This window comes from Acipenser ruthenus, chromosome 11, assembly GCF_902713425.1.
Source record: "Acipenser ruthenus chromosome 11, fAciRut3.2 maternal haplotype, whole genome shotgun sequence".
Lineage (NCBI taxonomy): Eukaryota > Metazoa > Chordata > Actinopteri > Acipenseriformes > Acipenseridae > Acipenser > Acipenser ruthenus.
The window spans coordinates 25,557,720-25,585,662 of record NC_081199.1 but is presented as its reverse complement, the minus strand read 5'-3'; the positions used below and the strand labels follow the sequence as shown (position 1 = coordinate 25,585,662).

The following is a 27,943-nucleotide window of genomic DNA, read 5'->3' as shown; positions in this document are numbered from 1 at the left end:
CACATGTTGTTAGCAGCTGTTTTCATTTTATGGTGCTGTGGATTGTTGAGTCACAGACAAATGCTGCGCCACCAGGCCTTGGTGAAGGGCCGCTGCTGCGTCTTGTTCAGTGATGTGAAGGTTTTCCTGCTCAGGCCATCGACTCCTTCAGCCCCTTCACCTCTATTCCTCCCCATGAGCGGCGGAAACACAGAGAGTCATGGCAACGGAGTCCTGGGCGCCAGCAGCATCGTCGACAGCAACAACACCCTGACAAGTGTCCCCTCGTCCGCAGCCTGGCAACCACCGCCGACAGGGGGCGCAGCCAGTACAGATGAGGAAGAGGGCAGAGATACGGGGGTATGGGGCGGCGCGGCAGAGGCAGCGGAGCACTCTGTATCCCTCATCAGCAGCACCTCCTCAGATGACTTCTACAAGGGTAAAGGAGAGGACAGGCAGTCTTTCACCAGCTGCACAGACAGTGGCACACTTACCCCGCTCTGTAGAATCTGCTTTCAGGGACCTGACCAGGTAAGACATGGTTATGGTGTGTTTTACTTTCTCACTGCTGGGCACTTAATATTGGAAAAGTCTATTATTTTTTGCCTTAAATCCAACCATTTTAAAATGTCAATAGTGTTTAGAATAGGGACAGACTCCAACACACAACCCACACTCTCCCAGTTACCCAGAACAGTTAAATATAACCCAGTTGCTTTCCTCCATGATGGTCATGTTTCTCACAATCCACCGATCCCCTATAATTATCCATGTATCCACTCACTCAGTTGCAAAATAGCAGAGTAGACCATTTTGAGCTCCATTTATTTGAATTAATCCAAATAAATATTTCTTAATTTGCTTTATTTATTAACAGTTCAATATGTTTCCCCAGTCAAAGGAAAGAAATGGTTCTGTGTGAAATGAAGGGTTCTGTATGAAATGAAGTCGGCTATACTATACCCTTCTTCTTTTCCTGTACAAAAGGACTGACCTTATCTCACTCTCGGTAGAAATGTTTTTAACAGAAGTGCTTCAGGCATATAACAGGCATGTGTAGAAAAGAAAGTTTAAATCTAAATTCAAAACCTCAGAACTTTCACCCACCAATCAGGAAGCTGCATTGCAGGGCACTACCAATATCCCAAAAAAATATCGAGCTTAAAAAACAGCAACATTGAAACATTAAATAAATCTGTAGGTTGTAGATTCTAAATGTTTAAAATAACAGTAAAGACACTGCTTGCCAGTTTATAAACACAATAACCCCCTTGTCTGAATGGCAGCCTTGCCGATGCAGCTGAGTTCCACATAGTAATGTCCTTCAAACAGGGTTCTATTGCTTAATTAGACAACTGAATTCAGAGAATGGCTTTCCTTCAATCAGGCTCTACATCTGCTTAGCAACACAGCACAATTTAGACTACTGCAATGTGGCCTGCCAATCTGTCATTGAATTTGAAACACTTGATTCAAAAGGAGATTTGGTTAAAGTTGTATGGTCCTGTGGATGCTGTAGAACCCTCAGCTCCCAATATCTTACAGAACATCACATATTATGAGATCTCACTACTGCACCTCAGATAAAAAGCATTGATGGTGGCTCATTTTTGAAAGTCCTAAGTATATAGGTGCGGGAGATTGGTACAGTATGTTGCCTTTGTTTTTTTCTTTGTCAGGGAAACATTACAATGACCCCTTTGTGCTGTAGTAAGCAGATGCTAGTGGCTGTGATAACAGATTATCTGTACTACTGGTCTTGCACATCGTTACTCACTTGAAATAAGATTGGGAGTTTCAAAATTAATTTTTTTTTTACCTCCCCTTTTATGGTGTTTGAAATCATTATGTGTGGTTATTATTCAGCTGATGCATAGTTCACACATCCTAGTCTCTGTAAGGCATCTTCTAAATAAACAAATCATAATAATAGTACAAACTAAAAATCATAAAACAACAGAAAAAACCCTTGAAAATGTTTTTTTTTTTAAAATTGTAAAGCTACTTGCTCTTTAAATATTGTTTGTAAACTTGATTTTGGCGTACACTAGACTTCTTATCTACACTTTAGGCTACTTGTTTGCCTTCTTAGTGTGGGTTTGGTAAAATGAAATGTTGTATCTGCTATTAGTTTCTGCTAGTGGACCAGTGATTCTGTGACAGACAGAATGAGTTTTAGTGTGGCACCACACAATTGTTTTACATCATTGCCATTACCAGAGGCACAATCTTGGGTAGGGATGGGTAACGTCAATCAAATGTTGCATCTTGGCCAGTGGCACAGAGTTGTCAGATGACTGCAGAACAAGTAATAGACTACTGCTGTCATTCCAGAACTCAGGACCTACAATGATGCCTTTGAGTTCTGCTCCCTGAGAGTGTGGTCTGTGTAGCTCGTGTATCAGGATGGAGGCTGGGTGCAAACCGGCAAGCAAAGATCTTAACCACAATGCAAAAGATCCAGGCTTGTCTGCATTTGTGGTTTTGGAGCTTTTAACCTCATCTCATCTCACCGACATGGGACAAAATCCGTAACAGCAGTGTATCACACAACACTGCCCGTTACACTCTTACCTCTTTTTTTTAAAATTTGGAATCGGCAATTATTTTTTCCCCAATTTGGAAAGCCCAATTATTTTTTTATTTCACTCAAGAGAGAGACGAAGACAGACAGAAACGTGTGCCGTCAGACGTCCAGTTCTTTTCACTCTGCAGGCCTGACATGTAGCCACCTCAGAGCTACAGTGTAGGAGGACCACGCAGCTCTGGGCAACTTACAGGCAAGCTCGCAAGCACCTGGCCAGTCTACAGAGGTCGCTGGTGTGCACTGAGCCGAGGACACCCTGGCCGATCTAAGCCCTCCCCACCCGGGTGGCGCTTGGCCAATTGTGTGCCGTCCCCTGAGAACCCTCCACGGTCGGCAGTGGAACAGCCTGGACTCGAACCGGCGACCTCCATTCTATAGGGCACATCCTGCACTCCAAGCAGAGTGGCTTTACCGGATGTGCCACTTGGGAGCCAACACTCATCCCTCTTTAATCTCGGTGATCGGCTGCAGCCAATCTATGGGCTCCAAGTCATGGCACCAATGTAAGAAGCTGGAGGGTGTGCGCGACTAACAACGTCTTTACCACAATACAAAAGAGCCAGGCTCGTCTGCATTCATGCTATTAATGCTTTAAGAACTTTTAACCCCTTGCTCTTTCGATTTAGACAGAGGTGCAGAGACTGCAGTAATACTGTAAAATAAGTGGTATTGGTATAAAAGGATTAGCAAAGGAGACACATACAATTTCAGATCATTTCAAGCACACATCCAACAGCGTTAAAGTACATAGAGCTTGCAAAATAATGCCAGTAAATCTTACCTTAAATGTTTTGTCATCATTTCCGAGGTATCACATTTTCCTATATGAAAGACATACACATTATTGTAAAGGGGAATTATATTTTTTAATGTGATTGTTGCACAAATGATGGTCACTTTTTGTAAACCAGTCAGTCTCCACTGTCACCTTAACTATCTCATATAGTGCACAGGAGCAAAGGTTAACACCTGGTTCTCTGTTGCTGGTTTAAAAGCAGTGCTGCTATAGGCTCAGAATAATACTCTGCTACCTTTTATCTTTCAACAGCAATCATCTCACACTCCACAGATTGCTCAGTGTACTAGTAGAACCATGACTAGTAAAAAAAAGCTACAAATAAATGCTTGATTCTTTTGCCGCAGGATGTTTTTGCACAAAACAAAGGCGAGAAACACCCTTTGAACAATTGTGTGTGTGTTTTTTGGTTTTTTTGTACGTCAGAACAGAATCCAGACAAGGATCAATGCTCTAGGGCTGATGGTGTCCTTTTGGTATACTAATTGTATTGGATACACAACCATTTTTGCCTTTAATTACTGGAACAGGGTGAAGTGTTCCATGTGTGGGTCGTCACTGCATAATGAGTCAGACACAGAGAATTGGGTGTTGACACGCCGCAGAGGCACCCAGATTTAATTAACACACAAGTGCTGCCCCTAGGGTACCAGCAATTATAGCCCTAGTGTCAGATTTAATAAAGAAAACAAACAAAACAAAGCTAAAAATAAAAGGTTGCCACACAAGATGAGCGCTAGTCTCAGTAAAAAAGATGCCACGCTCCAGGAACCTACTACACTACACAAACCCTCTCTATACACTGTTTGGGTAGATCCCCTAAACTGACCTGCTTCTGGGCTCCCAAAGTCCCGGCATCTTCATGACAACTCCTGCCTCTTTAAACGGCCTTGGTTGGGCAATGCCTTCACGAGCACCGTCTTGGAGTGGAAGGGTTTCATGTAGTAGCTCTCTCCATGTCCCTCCTCGATGTCAACAAGCGCACGCTTTCTGTCAGCGCCCGTCTGTGTAGCAGTGGCCATGCAGTAGTCTTGAGCTGCATGCAGGCTTCCCGGGCACGCCCCCTGGGCATGCCCCCCAGCCAATCAGGACCTCCTGATCAGCTCAGCCCTGGGCGAGCCTAACTGCTTAATTGGTTACCTAGCGTCCCAGCTGCACACATCCATGCAAGAACCAGCGATAAAGTCCTCCCTATCACAATTACAGTTTGTTGGAATAGCTGAATATTTATCCTAGCTTTGTTGAATAAGGCTGCTTGTAAGTCAACCATTTTTGTTCCAGCATAAAATACAATAAACTGTTCTTATTGCAAAATTGGAGAACCTCAGATCATCAGTGTCGGAGCTTGTGAAGTTTGGGGCTTGTGAATTTTGTGCTCATAAATAAAATAAGGGACAATGGCACTGGTAACAGTTAGGCACAGGCACACATTAATCCTAACCTGAACCCCTGTCATTAGTCTTTCCCAGACATTGTTGTGTGGTGGATTGTGTAATGGATTTATGTCCACTGGATTTGAACCCTGCTTTTCAGAGAATAAAGGCTAGTGATTTAGCCTGCTGTGCCACCAAGACACAGTTTCTAGTTTTCCTCTAGTTCACTCATGCCCTGATAATGGCCAGATCTTTTGCTTGCTGCCCCCTCTGTCTCAGTTGACCATCAAAAGGTTTTGTGAGTCTTTGGGGAGCTGCCCGCTCAGATACTGGCAGCTTTTTCGTAAATTAAAGTGTAATGACTTTTTTTTCAAACATGAGTCACTCCCAGACCAGGCGTATATTACAGTCCTTCACTGTTGCCATGCTGATATTCTGAAGTGTATAGCTTGTTTCTATGCCTCCTGTTATTAACAGCACAAGCACAGTACGGCAAATGCAGACCCCAAGGGGTTAGTGTGGGGTTGAGGGGGTCCAGACACTCCACACTCAAATACTGAACCCCACAGTGAATGTGGTTGACTGCAGTCTATAGTATTTCTTATTGTTTTCTATAGCAATATCCATACCGGTGATGTAACGATATTTACGGAGTGGTCCAATCATTATATAGAAAACATTTGGTCCAGCATGTTGAAAGGTCAGAGCCAAGTTAAGAGTTCAAAACTACACATTTGCTTGTATAAAAAGTTAAAGATGAACTAATAAATTACTGTCAAGCCCTCTTAAAATCTGATCTTCATCTGGCATGATAAAACTTGGATTAGATCCAAAGAAGTTTGGATTTGTTCCAAAGCTGCTCAGATGCTTACTGGGTGTTTTTTTTAAAGGTACATATAAAACAACAGATTAGAATCTGTTATTAACTAAACTTCAGCTTTGTTAACTAAACTTCAGCAATGTTAATGCAAGGAACTGAGTTAGTCACAATGAAACGGAAAAGGATAAGTAATATTGATCCAGGACAAATATAATAGATGAACAATACAAAAAAAGCAGTACATAGCAATATATATAATAGTAACCTGGACTTGATCTTAAACAAACTATGTCATTCTTTTTAAATGTTACAGTAGACTCATAGTTTATAGATTGTGGAATGCAGGCATACTACTAAATTGTTTCATAGTTTCCAAAGATTCATTAGTGTTATGTGAAAAAAAATGCAATGAGCAAAGCAAATTGCAAACAAGCACTGAAAAGATAAACATGCAGGATTAAGTACAGTATTTTATTTGTCACACATTTGTCAAGCAGCTTCCTTGAGGAATTTCAACAGCAATAAAAAATGGATGCATTTTTATCATGAAAATTATTTTGTAATATAGGTTCATGTTGAGAGGGTAAGGAAAATACAGCTAATGAGAGGAGGAAATTGAATTTAAAGCTTCTTGGTGCGACAATCACGTTCAGTCTTAAAGTTAAATATGATTCCTGGTGAATGCTTACTGCATTTGTCCATAGTTTATCTTTCTGTGCACTCTGCTTTATCAGAAATCAGTCCTTGTTGGCTTTCCAGTTTGTTTACCTTACCGAATAGTGGCAGGTAGGCACACAAGATGTAGTAAAACTAAAATAAACTTAGCAAAATTCTTAGCAAAAAGTCTTTCTAAATTTCTTTCTTTACATGCTTGGTGTATCTGTATACTGAATGAAGCGTATACAATCTTCTAATAGTACTGTTTTTATGGTTATGGATGATGTCATTGTATGCTGTAATATTTTACCAGACATGGGCAGTTTTCTTAGATATGGAATGTACAGGGCACTTTACGTTGAAATGGTTTACAAGTGCTTAAGGTTGGTTTAACCTTGACAACAGGAGATCACTTTACTGCCTAATAATTATCTATAAAGCTTCCTTATCAAATGCCACATCTTTGATACCTCACCTTCAGTGCAATTTAATCAGATTAACTCCTGTGAGCTAGTTGATATCTAGTTTTTATTTTATTGCAAAATAATTTCCAAATACTGTATAACTTTCTACACTACAGTATAATGTCACCTTTAAAGTAATTAGAGCTACATGGGCCCTTTAAATAGCTTCTTCTTACCTTTTAAATGATGTGTGAACTATATTATCATGAATATACAAGCATGAGATAAACTGCTTGTTTTATTCACAGATAGACGAATGTGCTTATATTCACACATATGTGCATGCTAAAAATGTGCATCCCCTTGGATTGCTATTGTAGTATTTTACATGTTTTTTTTTAAATATTTTTATGTCCAAGTGACCCCAAATAATCCATAGTAAAATATTGATTTTATTAAGTATTATGCTAATACTTTGACTCTGCTTCCACTCTGTGGCAATGTGGCCACGCCCTTGTGCGTAGTTTGTGTTATGTGTTGTATGGTGCGTGTGTTAATGTTGGTGTATAGTCATTGGTACACGGGATATAAACGGTTCTGTGTTTCACGTGTATTTAAAAATGTATAATTGTATTTAGGCACGGGATTGCACATCACTGCACGTGCATTTAAAGTAAGTAATATGCGCGCACGAGGTTGCACGTAATTAATTCACGTGCTGGGATTCAAGTGAATAATTAATTAGTAATTGAATCCCAGCACAACAGTATAAATAGATGCACGTTTCATTCACTCGGGGTTGGGTGTTCAGTGAGTAGAGAACGGGATTGGAAACGGTGGTGGTGGTGGTGGTGGTGGTGGTGGTGGTAGTAGTAGTAGTAGTAGTAGTAGTAGTAGTTAAAAATAGTTAGAAGCTCACTGTGTTTTGTCTGTCTGTTTACTGTATAGTCCGTTTTGTTTTGTCTCTTTATTTTGGCGTGAAGTGCCGGTTCCTGTTTTTCTGTTTTGTTCAACCTTTTTATTTTGCAATAAACCTTCTGAACGCTACCATTGCGTCTCAGTTTCACTCACCACTACTGTCTGTCTGTGTTTCTTCCGGGTCTGACGTGTCACCACTCAGCCAGCCTTGTGACACACTCCCACATTAATGTGCCTATATTTGCGTAAAAGTGAACCCTTATGAGCTTATATTTGATATAATACGATAAGAATGGAATTATAGAATTAGGTAATCAGATAGCAGTCCCCCTGCATGTTCTACGCCTTGGAAACCACAGTAAATATTTATAAGGGACAGTGCATGTATTGGCAAAAAGCAACACTTTTTTAGGTTTCATAGTTGTTCATGAGTACAATCTTCTATTTATAATAAGTTAATATGTGTTGTATGTCTCTTATTATAATTGCTGCATGGTTTCAGCAGCCAGACCCACACAAGATTACAATAAGAGACATGACATATTAACATATTACAACACAGTGGGTAATAGACTAATAGACTAATATGCAGACTAAATGGAGTAAGAAGAGAGACAGACTGAACAGCAGCTTCTGTATAGGTCGAGCAGTCAGATCTAAAGAAGGCATTCATATACAATGAGATTCTTAGTTTGGGAGATCATAGAGGAGGCTTTCCCCAGATCAATGGCTGTCTGATATAAGTAGAGTTAACCTTGGTGAAGCACACATAACAAACATCATACATCATACGATAACACATGCTTGCCTGCCTTTAATCATGCTGAGAGTGGGTCCTTGCTCAGTATTGCCGGTCTGTCACACAGGGAATGCCGGAGGAGCCACTCTCAACATGACTGCCTGGGTGAAACCATAATGCAGATGAAAGATTACTGTCTCCCTTGTTTACCTGTATGTATTCCTAAAGGAGTGCTACACAAGGCTTTTGAAATCCATTGTATTATCTCTTACTCTCATTATAGTATCTGAAGCATTATCACTGCCCCCTTATAAGTACTGAAGATGTATTATTGACTTATTTTACTTTAATTCTTCTTTTTTTTCCTTCATATAAAAAAATTACCGGTAGGTTAAAATAATTGCTATCTAATCACTTCCTGTGCTGTAGGTGAACGTTACTCTAATGGCCTTGATGCAGTCAGATCAGAGATTATACTTTCTGACCTGCTTGTAATAACAGTTAACTGGTACTACGTTAATACTATTACTAGTTAATACTAGATTTGATACATTTTAAACAATTAGAAACTACTACATAACACTGTGAATAGGGTGAATAATTTTGCAGTTCTCTTGTGTTTTCAAAGTAATAACACACTACATTGTATATGATAGTGGTGTGTGTAATTGCGTTTATACAGGACTGATTCAATGTTTAATAATTACAGCCTCTCATTGCTTCAGGGAAGCTGGGGGTGGAAATCTGCGGCAAAGTTCACCCCTCAGTCCATTAACACCCTGCTCCTGGAGTGTGTAATTTAATCACACAGCGCTAAACTCATCTCATTAGAATAACTGTGCTTATACACTGGGTAACAATACCTGGTGAATTAATTTATCATCCATAAAATTTTTTAAAAAAACATGTCAAAAGACCAATGAGTACTTAAAGAGCCAGGACAAGCAAAACAACAAAAAATCACACATATCTCTGTAAAAAATTATTAAATGTAATAAAAAGTAAAATTAAAAATAAAAAAGCTGGACTATATAAACACTTAAAGTTTCCTGTAGTAAAAGCACAGCAAAGTGAAAGGCTACGAGGTCTGTCTTCTCAGTGGTGGAAGGGTTGGGATAAAGAGAGGGTGAGAAAGACAGGATGAACTATCTTGGGCTGTTCAAACAGTCAGCTCCCTAGAAAGATGTATTAGCTAGCCATACCTCATTTAGCAAAAATGATATCTCAGTGGTACAAAGTTTTCTACTTGTGTCTTCCCTGTAGGGGGAGCTGCTGAGCCCGTGCCACTGCAAAGGTTCGGTCCGGTCCACCCACCAGCCCTGCCTGATCAAGTGGGTCAGTGAGAGGGGATCCTGGAGCTGTGAGCTCTGCTACTACAAATACCACGTCATCGCTATCAGCACCAAGAACCCACTGCAGGTCAGCACCACCTCTCAAAGAGCATCCAAATGGGAATTGCTCTAAATGCACTCATGCTTTTTGAACTTATTTAAGGCAGATTGTTAGTTCCTTTAAATGTAAATCGATTAAAGCTAACTTGTGTTATAATTGTTTATGCTGGTTTTCTGTATCTTCCGTCAATTTATTTAGGTTCCTTGTTAAAAATATAGACCCTTACGCTCTGATCGTGTCTATCTATGGTGAAGACAATATCTGCCTTGAATTTTCATAGATCTCCAAATTTTATAGACTCCTAGCCTATATAACAAAAATATATATATATATATATATATATATATATATATATGTTGACCGGAGGGTCGTGGGTTCAATCCCAGGTGGGGGACACTGCTGCTGTACCCTTGAGCAAGGTACTTTACCTAGATTGCTCCAGTAAAAACCCAACTGTATAAATGGGTAATTATATGTAAAAAAAATAATGTGATATCTGTATAATGTGAAATAATGTGATATCTGTATAATGTGAAATAATGTGATATCTTGTAACAATTGTAAGTCGCCCTGGATAAGGGCGTCTGCTAAGAAATAAATAATAATAATAATAATAACATAGTACAAAGCACAGACAATCATTGCACATCATAATTTGTTGTTGAAACACTGATCTGAGTTTGTAACCAAGCAGTACTAATGCATGCTACAAGTGTCCGTCTATGCGAGTTTGAGGGTCAGTCTTCAGGGCTCTAATAGCATTTCCTCTATGGTGTGGCAGTGGCAGGCCATCTCTCTGACAGTGATTGAGAAGGTGCAGATTGCAGCTGCCGTTCTGGGCACACTCTTCCTCATTGCCAGCATCTCCTGGCTCTTCTGGTCGTCATTCAGCCCCTCCGCCAAGTGGCAGCGCCAGGACCTGCTCTTCCAGATCTGCTACGGCATGTACGGCTTCATGGACATCGTCTGTATAGGTGAGTAGAGATGTGCTCATAGCCGACAGAGAGCTAGTGGCTCAGGGGGATGTGTGTTCAGCTCTCCACTCACTGGAAGTGATTGAAAGGCATCATTGATCTGGTGCCGGTTGTGTAACATAAGTTCCTAGAGGAATGAAGGGGAAGTTGTCAGTGTTAAAATACTTTACATTGATGTAGCGTCCTGGAAAAAGTGTTGGGACTTCAATGGGATTGTCTGTAGCATAGTGGAACTTCGCGGGCACGGCTGCTGTATATCCCCTTTTACTATTGCTGTTACTGGGAATCTAGTGAAATCATAAATACCCCTGTCACACTTGATGTGTCAACAGTGATTGCATTCCATTACACAGAACTCACACTGGTGCCTGAGTGTGCACACAACAGGCCAGGCAAATTAAAATTAGTCAGTCAACCCAAACAGCAAATAAGTAAGGCAGAAAATCTTGACTGAACGAATAATAGTTCCCTTGATATGAAGCACTTTTCAATCAAGCAGAGAAGACAGGGGAGCTGGCTAACTCTGCAAAGAAAAAAGTATACCGTAGCAAAACTGTTGTGATGGAGCAACACCATCACTGATAAGGACTGTGCGCATTATTCTTTGCCAGTGTAAAACCGTGATATGTTCATGTCTTGAATTAAGCATGTTAAAACTATCGCACTGACTGTATGGTTTTAAATAAAAGTAAACAGAAAAATGTGTACTTACCTGAAATGTGTAACCCTGGGGTCTGAGTTGCTCCTGAAAAGAAAAAGGAAAGAGAAACAAAAGGTTATTGTAAACTTTAAAGTCAACGTGGACGTGAATGCATATTACAAACAAGGTGCACATAAAATAAATCTAAACTTAATACTTACAGTCCATGATAACCTGCCTTTTCTATTTACAATTGGCTTGAGTATTGGCTTTTCACGGATTAAAATTGTGTATCACCGGACGACTGCTGGTAGAACCTGTTGCCTGTAATGGTGACGGCTGTGTTTTCCTTAGAGGCACGCTCCTGTAGGTCCTCCAGGTCTTTTCACACAGGCACGGGGTAGTCAGAACGCACTCCATTGTGTTAAATGGGAAACAAGGCAAATATGGTTCTAAAGAATGTAAATAGTATGGGATTGTAACTATTTTGAAGCATCTAGTCATGGACTCTTTAGTGGAAAATATACAGTATTGCTATGAACCTCGGAAAATTATTTGTTCTACCTTAAAAAGAATGTTAACATAGTTATGTCACTTACTACTGCAAATCAAACTCCTTCCAAAAGCTGATTCCCACAATAAAATCACCTGTAAAGTAATGAGGTTAGACTTGAATAATGGCATTGGCATTTTGAGATGGCATTCCATTAAGAATATAAGCACAGCAGAGTAAATGAAGTGTATCATTTATAATGTAAGACGAACATATCTCCCTACATACTCCTGTGTGCTTTAATTCATTTCTACAAAAAAACCCAACTTTGCATCAAATTTCTTTTGGCATTAAATAAGTAAGGTGTAACTTTTTAAATACAATTGTATTTTTTTTATCTACCCTTTCTTTTAATCAGTGTTTTTTTAGTTATGTTTTTTTTAGTTATAGTTATGATTTTTTTTTATTTTAGTTATAGTTAGTTATAGTTATTAGTTTAATTTTAGTTATAGTTATTATTACAGTTAACTAAATATAATTGTAGTCATTATTTAGTTATTATTACAGTTAACAGAGTGGTAATGACCTTGAAATCTGTTGAGGTAAAAAATAACTTGTATAATGCCAGGCTCGACACCTCTTCACAGTACACTCCTTAGGATAGCCAACCACAAAAATGTATTGATCAGAGATTACCATTTACTAGCCAAGTCTTGCTGTACAGCCCTCCACACACTTTAATACGACTCAAATATTATTATTATTATTATTATTATTATTTATTTCTTAGCAGACGCCCTTATCCAGGGCGACTTACAATCGTAAGCAAATACATTTCAAGTGTTACAGTACAAGTAATACAATAAGAGCAAGATAAATAGTTTTAAATAGATTATGTGTGCTGGAAACAAGTAGTAAAAAGCAGGCTGCTTATTTCAGTTTGGTTTTTACTTAACAATTTACAAAAGCTATATTTAGTTTTTTACATTAAACCATTTAATTTGCAGTTTTAAATGTTTAAGTAGAACCTCAATGCCTGATGAAAACAAGGCATATACTGTATAAGCAACTTGCCTGAATCAATGGTACCCATGAAAAAAAAAGATAAAAATAAAACCTTTGCCTTTCCTGTACAATACAAAATGTCCCTGACTCACAGGCTTTCCAGGAGATCTGGAGAACACATACTGTAGGGCCATATTTATGAAGCATTTACCTTTTAATCCTTATTAGAAAACAACACAAAGAAGTTGTTTTCTGTCAGATAAATCTTTCATGTGCTAATTTAACAGTTCCTATAGGCAGTTCAAATGCTTATTTTTGATTTTGGTTGAAAATGCTTTCTGAATATGGACCATATTGAAACAAAAACTCCTATTAAAATACATTTTCTATAGGCTTATATTACCATTCCATATTCAGATAACAGCTTTGTCGCAAGATACATATTCATTCCATACATGTAATATAGCACTCGTTTTGTTTGATTAACTTTGATTGAAGAATTTACCGTTTTTTTATCTTTATTTTTCTTTAATTGAATGTGTTCCAATTAATTAATTTAGTTCCATGAAAGGAAAATGCAACTGGAATTATACTCAACAGTTCCTTGAAGCTTAGACTTTTGGTCCTCTGGTTTGCAAACTCAGTCTGATGAAGTGTCCAGTACAAATGGCTCTCCTCTCAGCAACAAAGTCCTCAATCCCACATTGGAACAAACTCGACAACAAAGCTTTCAATTCTCGATAGAATCAACAAACAGCTGCAACAAAGTCTTCAGTTCTCGGTATAGAATCCACAACAGCACCCATCCTCTCCATCCTCTTTGCTGAATCTTTTAGCTATGCAGGTAGCAGGACACAGTTTCTTTTTGATACTGTGGTTTTAGGTGTACAGTAGACCCAGACTTGTTGTCTGATAACAGTCTCTATAAGTTTTACGACAGTCCTCCAGCCGGGCCTCAGTCTCGCTGCTTGTGGTCGTTGACTCACTTGCAGCTTGCTTCCTCATCTTTGGTGTGTTTTCAGGCAGAATCCTGTCCAGAGTCCAGAGTCCCGGAGTTGCAGCTTTGCTTAGCAGAGTGACAGCACCTTGTTTAGCATTCGATATGGAGCGCAAAATGTTTAGTTTTGCTTGGATATTTATAGTCTTTTCACAAGATCATTTGTGTATCTTGCCTTTTTAAACTCCCAGTCCTTTGATGTTTTAATGTCCTTTTCCACTGGGACATCGCTAGTTTATGTCTTCCTTGCGTCAAAACGATTGTTGTTGCACGTGTGAATTATCTGTACATAATTCAACTGTCCGCTCAGCCTAATCCAGTTCAGGTGCCACCCAGCCCCAGTCACCTCGTTCAGTAGGTCACCTCGTTCAGTATGTCTGCAAGAAAGAGGCCCTCTTCTCAAGACACAGCAGTTTGCCCTGTTTCTCAATATACACAGTTTCATTAATTAATCCAGTTACATTTGCAATACACGTTCATGTATTATTATCATATTCCGGGAATATGTCCCACAATCCCGAGGCACCGTACGCACCGAGTGCACCGAACACCGTGTGCACCGAGCGCTGTGAGCACCAACACCATGTGCACCGAGTCCTGTTTGCACCGAGATGCTATGCGCACAAAGTGCACTCTGAACTGTGAGCACCAACACGGTGTTGATTCTCACAAGTGGGGGAAGGCAGCAGCAGGCAGTTTCCAAGGTTCAAGGAAGCAATATTGAGATTCTTGAGTTTAATTTTTGATCCTACTAGAAGAAGTTCAGATTTGTTAGTGTTGAGCTGAAGAAAATTGGCAGACATCCAGGCCTCATCCAGGATGTCTTGGATGCAAGCTGAGAGCCGGACCATGGCAGAGGGACATCCAGGGTCTAGTTTTAGGTAGAGCTGGGTGTCATCTGCATCGGAGTGAAACATGAGGCTATATTGGCAGATGAGGTGACCCAAGGGAAGCATGCAGATGTTGAAGAGAAGAGGCCCAAGAATAGACCCTTGAGACACCGGGATTGTGTTAGCGCTGCTTCCATCATAGAAAACAGACTGCATGCGTCCAAATAGGTAAGAGGACAGCCAGAAGAGACAGGTTCCAGAGATCCCAGCATACTTCTGAAGGCAGTCAAGAAGAATGCTATGATCTATGGTATCAAAAGCAGCAGTTAGGTCAAGGAGGACAAGGACAGAGGGAGTAGCAGCATCAGCATTAAGCAGGAGATCATTTACAATCCAGAGCAGAACAGTTTCAGTACTGTGATGCGGCCGGAAGCCACACTGCAGAGATGCAAGCAGATTGTTATCTGTGAGATGTTTCATCAGCTGACTGGCTACAGCGCTTTCAAGAGTTTTGGAGAAAAAAGGAAGATTGGATATGGGACAGAAGTTAGGTAAGACAGCCGGGTCATGGAGGGTTTTTTGAGCACTGGCTTTACTCGGGCAGTCTTGAGGGCAGCAGGAACCAGGCCTGAAGCCAGGGACAGGTTGAGACTGTGCATAATGGAAGGAGCAAGATCAGAAGCAAAGAGACGGACGAGATGTGTTGGCCAGGGGTCCAGGGGGCACGTGGCAGTAGTTGGTTTCAACAATAGGTTGGAGACATCAGTAATGGAGAGAGGAGAGAAGGAAGAGAGAGCAGGAGGGGAGTCAAGGTGGTCAAGTACTATTCTGGGTTTGTGGCAGGAGAGCGTAGAATAAATGGTGTCGATTTTGTTCCGAAAGAAAGAGGAGAAATCATGGCAGGTAAGATAGGAGGATGAATGGGAGATGGATTTATCGATGGCTGGATGCAGGATTTTATCAATGGTGTTGAAGAGAATATTTGGTTTACCGTGTCCCATATTAAGGGACCACTGAGTTGACTGACAGCGACATCTAGCTATTCAGAGCAGAACGGAGATGGGACAGACAGCAAGTATAAAAACTACACAAAGTAGAGATGATTCTAAAATGATTATTTTTGGTAAGAAAATAAAAAACAGAGAGTAGTTTCACAGACATTTATCCTATATAAATTTATTTCAGTCGGACTCATATTTATTGGGAATTTGACGTTTAACAAGCTTTACTGATTACAATTTACTATTACTTTTTACAATTTAAGTTACTATTTCGTTATCGTTTTACATTATTTTTTAGTTATAGTTACTATTACCGGATATGATTTATGCTCGACTCCATAAATAGCATATTATATACCTCAGAACTTTCATACTCCATTGCTCAAACAGCCAACCCCAAGTTCTTTACTGGATAACAGGTAGTAAGGTGATTCATGTAATTCAAGGCCCTTTATCACATACAAGCAATGCTCCACCTCATACTGTAGCTGGACAACCTTTTTGGCTGAAACAGCCATATTAATAAGCAGTTCTTAAAGAACCATTCAAAGCAAAACAAAACATGTGCTTTGAAGTACTGAATGTCCGGCCTTACACTTACCTCTAATTCAGAAAGTCTCAGTGATCCCGTATGTGGCTCAAGAGCCATGTGTTGGACAGCCTTGCCACCCTACAAGTCAGGGGTGTAGTGCTGCGGGGTTGGCAGGGAGTGCTGACCCCTCACTTCCTGGACAGGGAGAGCACCGCTTCTGTACTTCACGTGTAGAATATTGAACTGTTTTGCTCCTATTAATATATAGAGATAGATATACATGTGTATAACCCATACAAATAAGCAAATAATAATGCCTGGTTTAGAATAATGAGTAAGAGAGGTGAAGGGAACCTGTATCAACGCTGTGCTAAGGTGTCAACGTTTTACAATTAGATGTAATAATTGGAACAGTTCTTATTTTTAGACACATATATCAAAAATCAAGTAGATAAAATAAACAAAGATCAAACTCAATCACAGCAAACAAATAAAGGGTACCTGTGGCCTTACACAAATCTTTTTTTGCAAACGGATGTACTTCTGTTTCAAAACGTCAGTCTCATTCTCTCTTAAGCGGCTGCAATAGGACAGTGAGACGATTCTGGACCAAACCATTCAATATATGGGGGAGGGGGGGGGGGGAGTGTTATGCATAGGAAACGTGGTTGGCAGGGGGCATGGTAGGGTTGAGGGAGGGGTAAGGGTAGATAATAGTGACCTCTCACTTCTAAATATAGCACTACACCCCTGCCTACAGTCAGTTTAAAGTTATTAATACACAGAAACTGGATAGAAAGCCTGAAATATAGTTGGAATAAAGCCCCTCTGCCTCCCACAGATTCATCATGACTGATTACTGAACCTCAATTATTCTGGGATAGAGAGCTGCACAACGGTCTATATTCCTATAATATAAAACAAATGGAACCAAAAGTCAGCTGTAAAGTAGCAAAAAATATATGAACAAAACAATCCAGGCCAGAAGGCAGTATAGAGAGTCTAGACACGGTACAAGCACAGTGCACGTTTATTTCAACATAGTACAACCCAGTCCATGCATCAAGGTTTCTAACAGGTACAGTAACCGTATTCATAAATTATCATTACAGGAGGGTTAAACAGGAAACATTAAATGTTCCTGATTAAATGCATCTATTTTCGATTTCATCACCTAAAATCTGTCCTTCAGTGTGTCAGCATGCGCGTGTGACTGTTCAGAGTTGATGGATTCCCTTTTAAACACTGTGATGGTGCACAGAGTTGATTAAGTCTCTGTTGATGGGAGGGTGAGATTGATTAGTTGAGAACAGACTGAGTTGTCATTAACTCCACACTTCGCAGAGATTGACCTGTCACCTTGAAGCCATTAGGAGGAACACTGGATGACTTGAGAACATGAAAAGGAAAGTGAACGCTCATGGTATTTCTCATATAAAATATAATGTTTCCCTGTGGCTTCATTTTTACATGAAAGTTTATTAGAAAGTTCATTCTCCAAGGGTAGTTCTGGCTGTAGAAAAACAAGCTCATCTGTGATCACTTGCTAGCCATTACATCACTGTTACAAGTGTGACAAAGATTGAATGATTCTTAGCGTTTGATCTCCCTCCCGACCTACGAGGCAGCTGCATAAAGGGAACAGAATACTCTGGACTAAATGGCAAGACAGTTTATTCCCAGGGTTAGGTGGAAGTCGGCCATCTAGCAAGGGGGCAAAGCTACGGTATACGAACTCAGTGACCTGGACGGGAAACGGCGTGGCATCCGCTGATTGGAGGAGCAGATGCGCTCATTGACCAAGGGGTCATGGGTGACGTTATAAAAAGGGGAAGTAGTGATGTGATCTGTTCCTTTGTGAATGGTTACGTTAAATGACCAGAAGCAGAACCTGTGCAGTGAAACTGGAGTGTTTTGTTTGTTTTTGTTAGTCGTTAATAATACTGTTTGTAATTATTTGACGGCTAACACGACCCGGAGCTGTCGCCAAAGGCTAGCACTAAACCCGGATCAACAACACTGCACTTTTGTTGTCACTAAAGAGCTGTATTCACCACGAGCACTAGAGCACACACTGTGGACTGGTGTTTGTGTTTGTGTATGTGTTACATGTGGGTGAACTGAAACAGGACTGTTGTTATTATGGGGCCATCCCGCAGATTATAAATAAGCAATACACGCCACTGTATTGCTTCATTAACATTGTTATTGTTTACTTTTGTTAGCCATCAGGCATTGGATTATACAATTAAACCTTCATTGCACCTGGATTATTGTTGTTTGTATGATTATTGATCACCTGCACCTGCACACAGTTAACCACTTTGCCACACAAGGTTATACATGTTTTTTGCTTTCAGCTTTGTTATACCTTTTCTGGAATAGTATAGAGAGTTTGAGAGAAGACAACTAATAAGCAGAGTTAGCGGCGAGGACAGCAACTGTAAAAAAACCTCCCTCAGTCTCTGCAGAGCAAGGGACCAAATCAGCAGAGTTCAACACAAGCATCACAGTAGCCCAAGGCAGTGTTCTTAGCTCATCCAATTCAGCTTTCAAAAGATAAGCCACAAGTTTTTTTTTGTGTTTTTTCTTAATTACTGTTTATCTGGAAGGCCATGGTTTTATTGATCTTATTTATTTGAATTTTCTAAATACTTTCCCTCTGTCAGACGTTACTGTGACATAACAACCAATTTTCCAACCAAAACAATCTGGTAAATCTGAGTTTCATACAACCATGATTATTAATGAAGACATGAAGAGCTTGTTTTACCCTTTGTTACAAAAGAGAAACCAGAGGTGTATGAGGTTTATCTTACTTACTCTGGTATTGTTTTTTATACAACAGTTATGGAGACAATAGAGGTGTGTCTTGGGGGAATATATATATGTATGTATAAATGTAATATGAGATGGACACGCCAGTATTTTCATTGATTATCTTTAAATAAATAGAAACTATTATTATACTATAAAAAAATGATGTTAGAAAATATCAAACAAAAAAATAAATTAATATCTTAAAGTTTTTACAGAACTGTATGATATACCTTTTAAAAGTTTCAAGTAGACTGTTCATAAAATCAATTTTCAATTAGCAAACCTGAAATGACTGTGAATAAAATAATGTGAATTTACTCTGTGTAAGCAGACAGTGAAAAACATAAAGCCTGGAAATTGTTTAAAATGTGTACATTTACTCAAAGTCTCTTGCTCCTTAGAAAACTGTTTTTACCAATTTGGGAGAAATCAGGACCTTTGTTGCACAAACCCCAGTTGGCTGAATGGACTATTTGATATCTAATGTATAGAGCATGAATTGAGATAATCCAGAGTTTTTGCATTGCTACAATTCCGCCTCAGTTAGCTGTTGTGCACCTTGTCTGTGGAACTCCCTCTCCTGTGACTTTAGAAATGCTATCTTATTAAATATTGAAAAAACACAATCAAGACTTTTCTCTTCAGTCAGGCTGACAGGAGTAAATACCGGTATTCTTTCTTCATGGCATGATTCATTGAAAAGCAGACAGATAGTCAATGAAGCTTGTTCAGGTCATTCTTGGTGTACAGCACAGTTAGGCTTTCCAGCTAACAGACAGAAGGGCTCTGCTCGAGTGTTAAGGTGCTGAAAAATAAAGAGAAGGAAAGAGACTGATTGGGAGTATTTGCTGACGTGTTGACTTTGAGGAAGTTTAGCAGAAAGTTGGAGGCTGGCTATGCAGTTTAGCGCTTTCCAATTGTTCAGGCTCCTGATTGCGGTGTGGGGGAATCATTCGCTAATTTAGAGATGTTAATGAGGTTACAGCAAAACACGTTACCGTGAATATTAAAGTTGCGCACGCCAGGTCGCAACCCGCTTCACACTTCCTTTAGTGCACATTTTACTGCACATTTACCATATTTCACCATGCTTTACCATACCTCCATCAACTTCACAACACTTACCTGTGCTTTCCCAAGATTTTGCTATGCTTTATTAAACTTTACTATGCTTTTACTATGGTAAACTTGTATAAGAGAAGAACTAATAGCACAGTTTATGACCGATAGCCCTTTTGGAATTAACCAACTTACACCACATTACCTGAAAATGTACCCTACTTGATTTCCTCTCTCCTTTCTTAATATTTTCACTACCTCTTCTTATTTTCCTACTTCCATAACTGCAACACTATTTATAATATATAGTACCTAATTTAGTATGAGCAATGCCATCTGTAGTATCCATTCAAGCATGGTTCAAATCCTATACTCGTCAAGTTCCACAGGGATTTCTGCATTGGCTGTGCTTCCGTAGCTTTAGGCAGGACAAATGTCGCTCGCTTTAAATCAACTCTCAAGACCCACCTGTTCTCTTTTGCTTTCCATGCTCTTTAAACCTGATATCTGCTATTAGCTGCTGCACTTTCCACTGTAATGTACTTTTTCATGTATTATGCTACTATCAAGTATTATGCACTTTCCACTGTACTTAATGTATTATGCATTTTTCACTGTATTGTTTTATGCATCTTTTTTTATTTTTTTTTACTGTATATCATGTATTATGCATTTCTCTGTATTTAAAGTATTATACATTTTCTTGTTATTACTGCATCTTGCAAAGTGCTTTGTGATGGTGGTCCACTATGAAAGGCGCTATATAAAATAAAGATTGATTGATTGATTGATTAATTGGTGAGGCAACATTGGGCAACCAATTGGGCATGTCTAATAAGGTCGCAAAAACATGGTTAAATTGTAATGTTTTCAACAAAATGCCTTTTTCATCCAGTGAAGATATTAAAAATGTATATTTTAGGAACCTTTGTCAAATTGACTATATTAATAAGCACTATGATTCTTTAAGCAAATAAAGGACTTCATGTTAAAAGGTGGATTGATAATTGCATACCCTTTTGTATAAGGAATCCCTGTTCTAAGCTTGAGCCTGCATGTGCTTTGCTTATTTCCCCAGGGCTGATTATCCATGAGGGCCCCTCTGTGTTCCGAATCTTCAAGCGCTGGCAGGCCGTCAACCAGCAATGGAAGGTGCTCAACTATGACAAGTTCACGGACAGCAGTGACCAGAAAGCCGGGGCGAGCTCAAGGAACCTGGTGCAGCCAACCCAGAGTAGTAACCAAATTAGGGCTACCTCCTCCTCCCTCACTCCTGGGACTGCAGCCACTGTTCCTGTCACCCCGGCAACTACCACAACAACCGCCACCTCGGCAATGGGGTTTAACCAGAACAATGCGCCTGGCTCCGGGCCTCCCCTGTCTAACCACTGTGCGTACTCCATCCTGCATCTCCTCAGCCACCTAAGGCAACAGGAGTCTAGAGGCCACGGCAGCCACAGTAACAGCAACAGAGAGCTGGTCATGCGAGTAACTACAGTCTGAGGTTTTTTTTTAAGGCCTGTTTTTTGGTGGGGCAAAAAAATGGGGAGGATTGGTGTGCTACAAAGACAAAGGACGGCACCCGGTGTAATTTTTTGTTTTTTGTTTTATGGAAATGAAAAAAGGGGTTACATAACCAGCCGAAGAAACACAATGACAGAATATCCTGACAACAGGATGGAGATGTGAGGGTTTCAGTTTGGAGGAGAATAAAAAAAAACAAGGCCCGGCTTGGATCCTAAGCAATGTATCATTTACAGGCAGGGCCAATTCTTGTTTTCCAATTACAATTCCATTTCCAATTCCTTTTTAAAATCAAGTTCCAATTTCAATTCCCATTCCTTTTTAATCAATTCCAACACATCATTGATCAAAACTGCAATAAGCAGTATTCTGTTAAAATGAGCTTCTCACAGTGGCAACAAATTACTTAAATGGAAGTCACTGTTAGTCAATTAAATTTGCTTCTAATTAAAGCAGTTGAACAATCACAACAATTCTTATGTCTCCATCAAAGGAATTTTATTTTGAATTGGTAATTGATTTTAAAAAGGAATTGAAATTCAAGAATTTACCCCAACCTTGTTGACAAGCTATGGCAGTTTTGGTGTCATGTTGGTGTGCTGTGAAACTGAATGAAGGCTAAGGGTAGAGAAGATTGTTCATTTTGTAAGAGTTTTGGTATATTCAGGGATTCCAATAATTCAGGGGGAAGACTGTACTTTCTCAGACAGTGTAACTGTCCACTTCACTGGTTCTGTGTCTCTGCTCTAATGCAGTTTCTGATTTTCTACTTGCATTCTAACATTTGCTGCTCCTGTCATCACCTGCATTCTGCACACTGTATAATGATCCTGCTATGCATTACACCCTCACTAGAAGGTCATTTGCTCAGACACTGTTTCAGACAGAAGTCTGCCTAGTACCTAACTCAATCTAAAGACTCCTTGCTGTTCCCAACCTGTAGTCTGCGAGTAAAATCCCAGCTAGTCCTGAAAAAAAAAAAACTGTATCAACCCGTCTCCATACACCCAAGCCGTTAATCTGCTGTGCGTGTCTGCTCCAAACACACAGCATCTGAATAAACAAGCTATGTGCCTCCCGACACCCTAGTTGCTGTAACTTCATCTATTGTTAAGAATTAATCACTGCTAACAGTGAAACAGTTTTCAATTTTTTGTCCCATACTGGGTGAATAAAATCTGAAACACTTTATCTTTAAGAGTAAGTAGCTTCTGATTACATTTCCATGGCCCTCTTATTTTTTATGATGTTTGCAAAAAGTGGCTCTTATTGCAATTACTCAAACATCACATTGTTTCTAATGTCTCAGTTAAATGGGCTTTGACTGTGTGTTCTGGAGCTGCTCTTCACTTGTAGATGCCTGACACGGACATGTAAAGTAAACTAGAACAGCCAACGTTTCTTTATAGAAGTTTAGAGCAAGTAGCTGGTCACTTACTTCAGCTAAAATGCTTTAGCTAATATAGCCTGTGTTACATATCTTTCCTTTTGAGTGGTGCTTACTAATATACAGACACTTTGGCTGATATAGCTTATGTTACATGTGTCTGTGGTAGGCAACAAGAACTAACGAGCAGCTCTTAATCTCAGGGTAAAGCATACATAAACATCATAAAAAGGTAATACACATGTAATTTGAAGCTACTTACTATTTCATGAATAACACTCAAATATTATTATATGTAATGAAAAAATATTCAGTTTTGCATACCTGCCTGAGGATTTGTGTGCCTTGCCATGAAACAAAAGTTATGGCCAACAGTTATGTCTAGGAGCCTTTTGAGCTTTTTGAATGGCTGACAATTTATGTCCCCAGTGCCGTGTATGTGTGTGTGTTTTAATTCCATTAAGTCAGTTAGTCGACAGCTGAAGTCATAAATTAACAGCAAACAGATTACAAACTAGCTACAGTGAAGGGTTTAATGCTTCAAGAAGCAGTTAATGAGGACTAGTAAATCCAGGTGCAGGTTCGTAACCCACATGACATGGCGCATCGATCCAGGGAAAAACAAAAGAGCAGAAAACAAAAAAACAGATAACTCATCTTATTTTAAACCTATTGATGCTTTACGTTTCTTAAGTTCTGCCTGAAGCCCTTTCTTTATTTACACACTACCTTTGTACTCCTTTTTTCTCTCCAGACAAAAACTTGAAGTCAGCTGTTTAGGTTTTTTTACTTTATGTTTTGCCAATTTAACCCTAAACTCTAATGTCTACTGCTATGTTTCCATCTACACCATACTTGAAATCTCATCTCAGCTGCCACTGATTCCATTTACAGCCTACGAACCAATTTTCAACTAGACCTTAGATAAAAGTCAAAGGTCATACTTAGAGAAAAATAAATCTGCCTGATATTGACATGATCCTTGATAATTTTCCTGATTGTTTTTTTATAAATTGTATTTGAGATTTGATTGTCGCCTAAGCAACAGATGCTAATGAACCCTGAAGGCGAGGGCCAAGTCTGGTTTATCTGCCAGGAGTGCGATGAGACAAACTAACCACAGCCGACTTTCATCCATAATCCTGCAGAATCAAAGGCAAGTGAAGCACTCCCTGTGCGCCCCCAGCCAAGAAGGGCAGCTAGGCACGAATGGGATTTAATTTTTTCTTGTAGTCGCATCATTAGGCATATGGATGCTTTCTTCCTCCATCAAAATGATTTGTACCAGCGAGTCACAGCCTTACTGGGGTTGACAGAGTCCCAATTCCAACCAGTTTTTATCTTGTTCTGCTGCCAATGGAAACAAACTGATTTCAACTCGGTCCAAGCCAGATGGAAACAAAGCATATATTTATAAAGGGGTGTTAAACAGAAACACCAGAACTGCCCGTCAGTTAGATTGGTTGCACTGGCGCATTGTGAGCTTCTTGTGTCATTGGCATTTGGTGGTCTTCCACCATCACTAGAGTTTTTCAATCCTAACTGTGGCTGACAGAGTCCTAATTGAAATGGATTTGATCTTGAGCTGCTGCAGATGGAATTGAACGAGTCTGATTTCAAATCGCTTTAAAGCCATTCCAATGGCAGATGGAAACGTGGCACTGCTCTAGTCACCAGCTGTTAAGTGTCCTGCAAATGCTTTAACTGAGATTCCAATGACACACTACTGCCTCTTACTACAGTTTAATGTATTGTTGCTCAACATCCAAACCAGTATCACTGCCAAAGGGAGTTGCCTGTCACACTGCCCAGAAATACTTATTTCTGTAAACAATTAAGGAATCTGCTGTAAAAAAAAATCTGAATGAATCCTCACCATTGTTGGCCTGAAATATTGACCTCTGGCCAGTTGCGTATGACACCTAAAGTAAATGTCCCCTTAGTTTTCAACTTAAGTGTTTCTTGAGTTTAATGTAATACTCTTTTAAGTTATAATCACATGTAACACTTATTAAGTAACAATAATTAAACATGCCTAGACCAGACAGCCTGGTATGGTTCAGGTTTAAAGTAGCTCTGGAACAATTACAGAAGTCTCCCCGTCTCAGAGGTCACAAATCAGAATCATGTGGAGATTACTGTTTTGTTCCCTGTTGCAACAACTAAATGAACTATATGAGCATGTGGTTTGCCGGTTTTAAACCTTACTCTGATGTCATCTGAAAATACAAAGGCTTCCCTGGTTTGTTGTTGAATGAATGCCCAATGTATGTCAACAATATAAATAATATTTCCTGAGTATCCACCCTCCCTATTTTTTTCAGAACAATAATATTAAAGTCAACTATTTCAGCCATTTTATGGGCAACTGTGAATTTAATCCTGATCCATCATAAATATATAACAAAATCTATATTATGTATTTGAATCCTTGGTGCAGAGTAATTCTGTAATCTACCGATATATAAAATACTTTGCTTTACTATTGTACTGCTCATTCCTTAGAACACTATAGATGTTGGATACCTGGACTTCCATGGAAAAGAAAAACAATTAATTACAGATTTTGGTTTTATGAAATACCGGTAACACAGCAGTGTGAAATGGGTGAGCTATGAGAAGCTTAGCTCAGATTAAGTTTGGCTTCTTTCACCCCTGAACAGACACCTGCTCTAAGGATGGATTTGTCTGGAATTGATTGTCAGGAGTCATGAATCTCATATTGAAGACTTTCAAAAGCTGTAACACTAAAGGCTGGAGTGGTTTCACAGACACAGATTGGCACTTAAGGTAACATTTGGTTCAAGATTAGTTCTATCCGGTTCTATGAAACCAACTGTAAGTGGTCTGTGTCTTAACCGGAACGTCACACCCTATATTCCATAATCGCTACATACATCCCTCACAAGCCACATGTTAAGAGTACATTAAGACGCAGTTTTAAGCAGTGAGTGGGTAGGGACAGCTAACACAGATAAGGGTCTTTTATTCTTATCATTTAAAATGATCCTGATGAAGTGTCAAAGTCATCAACCATAAGGTTCGAACAATAGAGGTTTTAATAAGTTAACGACACGTAACTGATTCGATTAATTTAACACATTATCGTTTTCGATTGATTAATAAAAGACCCACTATTTTTCACCTGGGGTCGTCTATGTTCCTTTTATGACTCCTTGTTTTTTCATAAACAGAGATACTTAATTCCCATCAATCCAATTCAATTTCCGAGTCCCACGTTTGTTTAAATTAATCACTTTTACCAGAATGGCCACAGGGTAATTATTTTAATAATATTTAGTATCATATTCCACGAAGCAGAAACTCATGGGGGGGGGGGGGGGGGCTGATATCCTTCCAGTTGTCCAGTTTAACACCATTAACCTTCAATGGAGACCAAACCAAATGGTGCTATTATTTAACATTGGTTCAGTACTAGAGGACAGCATCAGTAGCATGGTAAAATGGTGATCTACCTATTTCAGCATGCCCATAGTATCACAACCATTGATGATCACTGCCATTCTGAACAGGACTACTGTACAGTATTTGTTCCAAATTCAATGAGAAGTTGCCATTATTGGTTATGTTGTGGTCTGCTAATGATCCTGCCTGGGTTTCTTCAGCGTGTAGTATACCATTATCACAATGGGTTCTTGATGGTATTTTTTTATTGTTTTGAAATGAGATCTGGCATCACATTCCTGTCACTGATATTGGGTTAAACCACTCCAGTCTACCAATGGAAAAGCTGTTGGTTTGTTCAGTGAGGAATGTGCTGGAAAACAATGGTTTAGAATTATTTGTAATCATGGCACCCCACTTATGGAGTCAATTTGTTCCAATGGTCCAGGCCAGTCACATTCCAGATCGGTGTTGAATGCTTTGGTAATTTGCCACAGAGACTGAATGTTTGCAAATAATAAAGGGGAGGGAATATTTCAGGTGTATTGTAGAAAAAATATTCCACCTGCACAAAGCTCAAATGTTTCCCCAGAGCAGACAAAGCTGATGTCAGGTTGAAACCCGAAAAACTATTTTAAAAAATTGGCTTATGTTTACATTTTGTAAATATGTAAAATAAAATAAAAAAATGTTACGTAACATGAAACTCAATGGTCTAAAAACCAGTGTTCCTCCTTTTCTTTTAAAATCATGCTTGACAGGATACTCTGTGTAGAGTCAGTAGCTTCAAATTCTCTTTTACATTCCTGATTCATTTTATTGTGTTTGCAATCGTTCTTCTATATTGTGATATTATTTTTCTCAAAATCTTGACCTGACTTCGACTGGGACTGAACAGCCTTCCATTCAAATCCTGTGACGATGTAACTCTGACAGAGTTTTCTAGCATGACTTAGTACTAACCGTGGATTACCTAAGGTAACAGTAAGCGGTCCAAGATTAGTGGTAATTGAGGTCAGGGAAACCAGAAATCTAAAGAGCTACGAAAAACATGGGCATGTAATAGAAAAACTGTAATACCCTTTAGAAATGACCAGAATTAATTAGACTGATTTGGAAAATAAGCTCTTGCTTTCCACTCTGCGCATTACTGCAAATAAAGCAGTTTGTAATTTCTTGCAATTATTCATGCATATGATATTATTGCTTTATTAGTCTAACAGCAGTTTATTACACTCTCTCGGAGGTATCTAATTGAATTATCACTGAACTGATGGACATGTAAGCGATGTGAAAAAACTTCAGAAGTTCTGTTTTGTATTTCTAGTAAGTCTCCTCATAAGGGAGTTATAACAGATGTTTAAGATTATAATGAGGTTTGGGGATTCCGAGAAGAGCGTCGCATTGGCCTTGACACTCCAGAGGCTTAGGCAGGCATAACCGGGAAAGCCTATACGATTATAGGAAGGTTTACATTGTCTTACCTTTGATGAGCAGGGCCAACATTAATATGCCCCGCCCCCCTCCATTATTTCAATAATTCAGCACATGTTTACCCCTAATTTTCTTTCTTTCTTTTTTTTTTAAAATGGTAAAAATCTGGAGTTTTAT

The 27,943-nt window shown here is 39.3% G+C and overlaps 1 protein-coding gene across 1 annotated transcript; it reads left to right on the top strand.

Moving 5' to 3' along the window:
• Window positions 1-3: 3 nt before the first annotated feature.
• Window positions 4-26,973, top strand: LOC117426300 (E3 ubiquitin-protein ligase MARCHF4-like). Its single transcript, XM_034043748.3, has 4 exons — window positions 4-510; window positions 9,537-9,692; window positions 10,447-10,639; window positions 21,095-26,973. The coding sequence occupies exons 1-4, from the start codon at window positions 4-6 to the stop codon at window positions 21,517-21,519; spliced, it is 1,281 nt and encodes a 426-aa protein (XP_033899639.2). The 3' UTR covers window positions 21,520-26,973.
• Window positions 26,974-27,943: the final 970 nt, after the last annotated feature.

What these genes read in the sequence shown, in the direction of transcription:
- LOC117426300 (XM_034043748.3), top strand. Translation starts at nt 4, where the DNA reads ATGTTGTTAGCAGCTGTTTTCATTTTATGGTGCTGTGGATTGTTGAGT. An exon ending in GCTTTCAGGGACCTGACCAG is followed by an intron (nt 511 to 9,536) that starts GTAAGACATGGT and finishes TCTTCCCTGTAG; the next exon opens with GGGGAGCTGCTGAGCCCGTG. An exon ending in CATGGACATCGTCTGTATAG is followed by an intron (nt 10,640 to 21,094) that starts GTGAGTAGAGAT and finishes TTATTTCCCCAG; the next exon opens with GGCTGATTATCCATGAGGGC.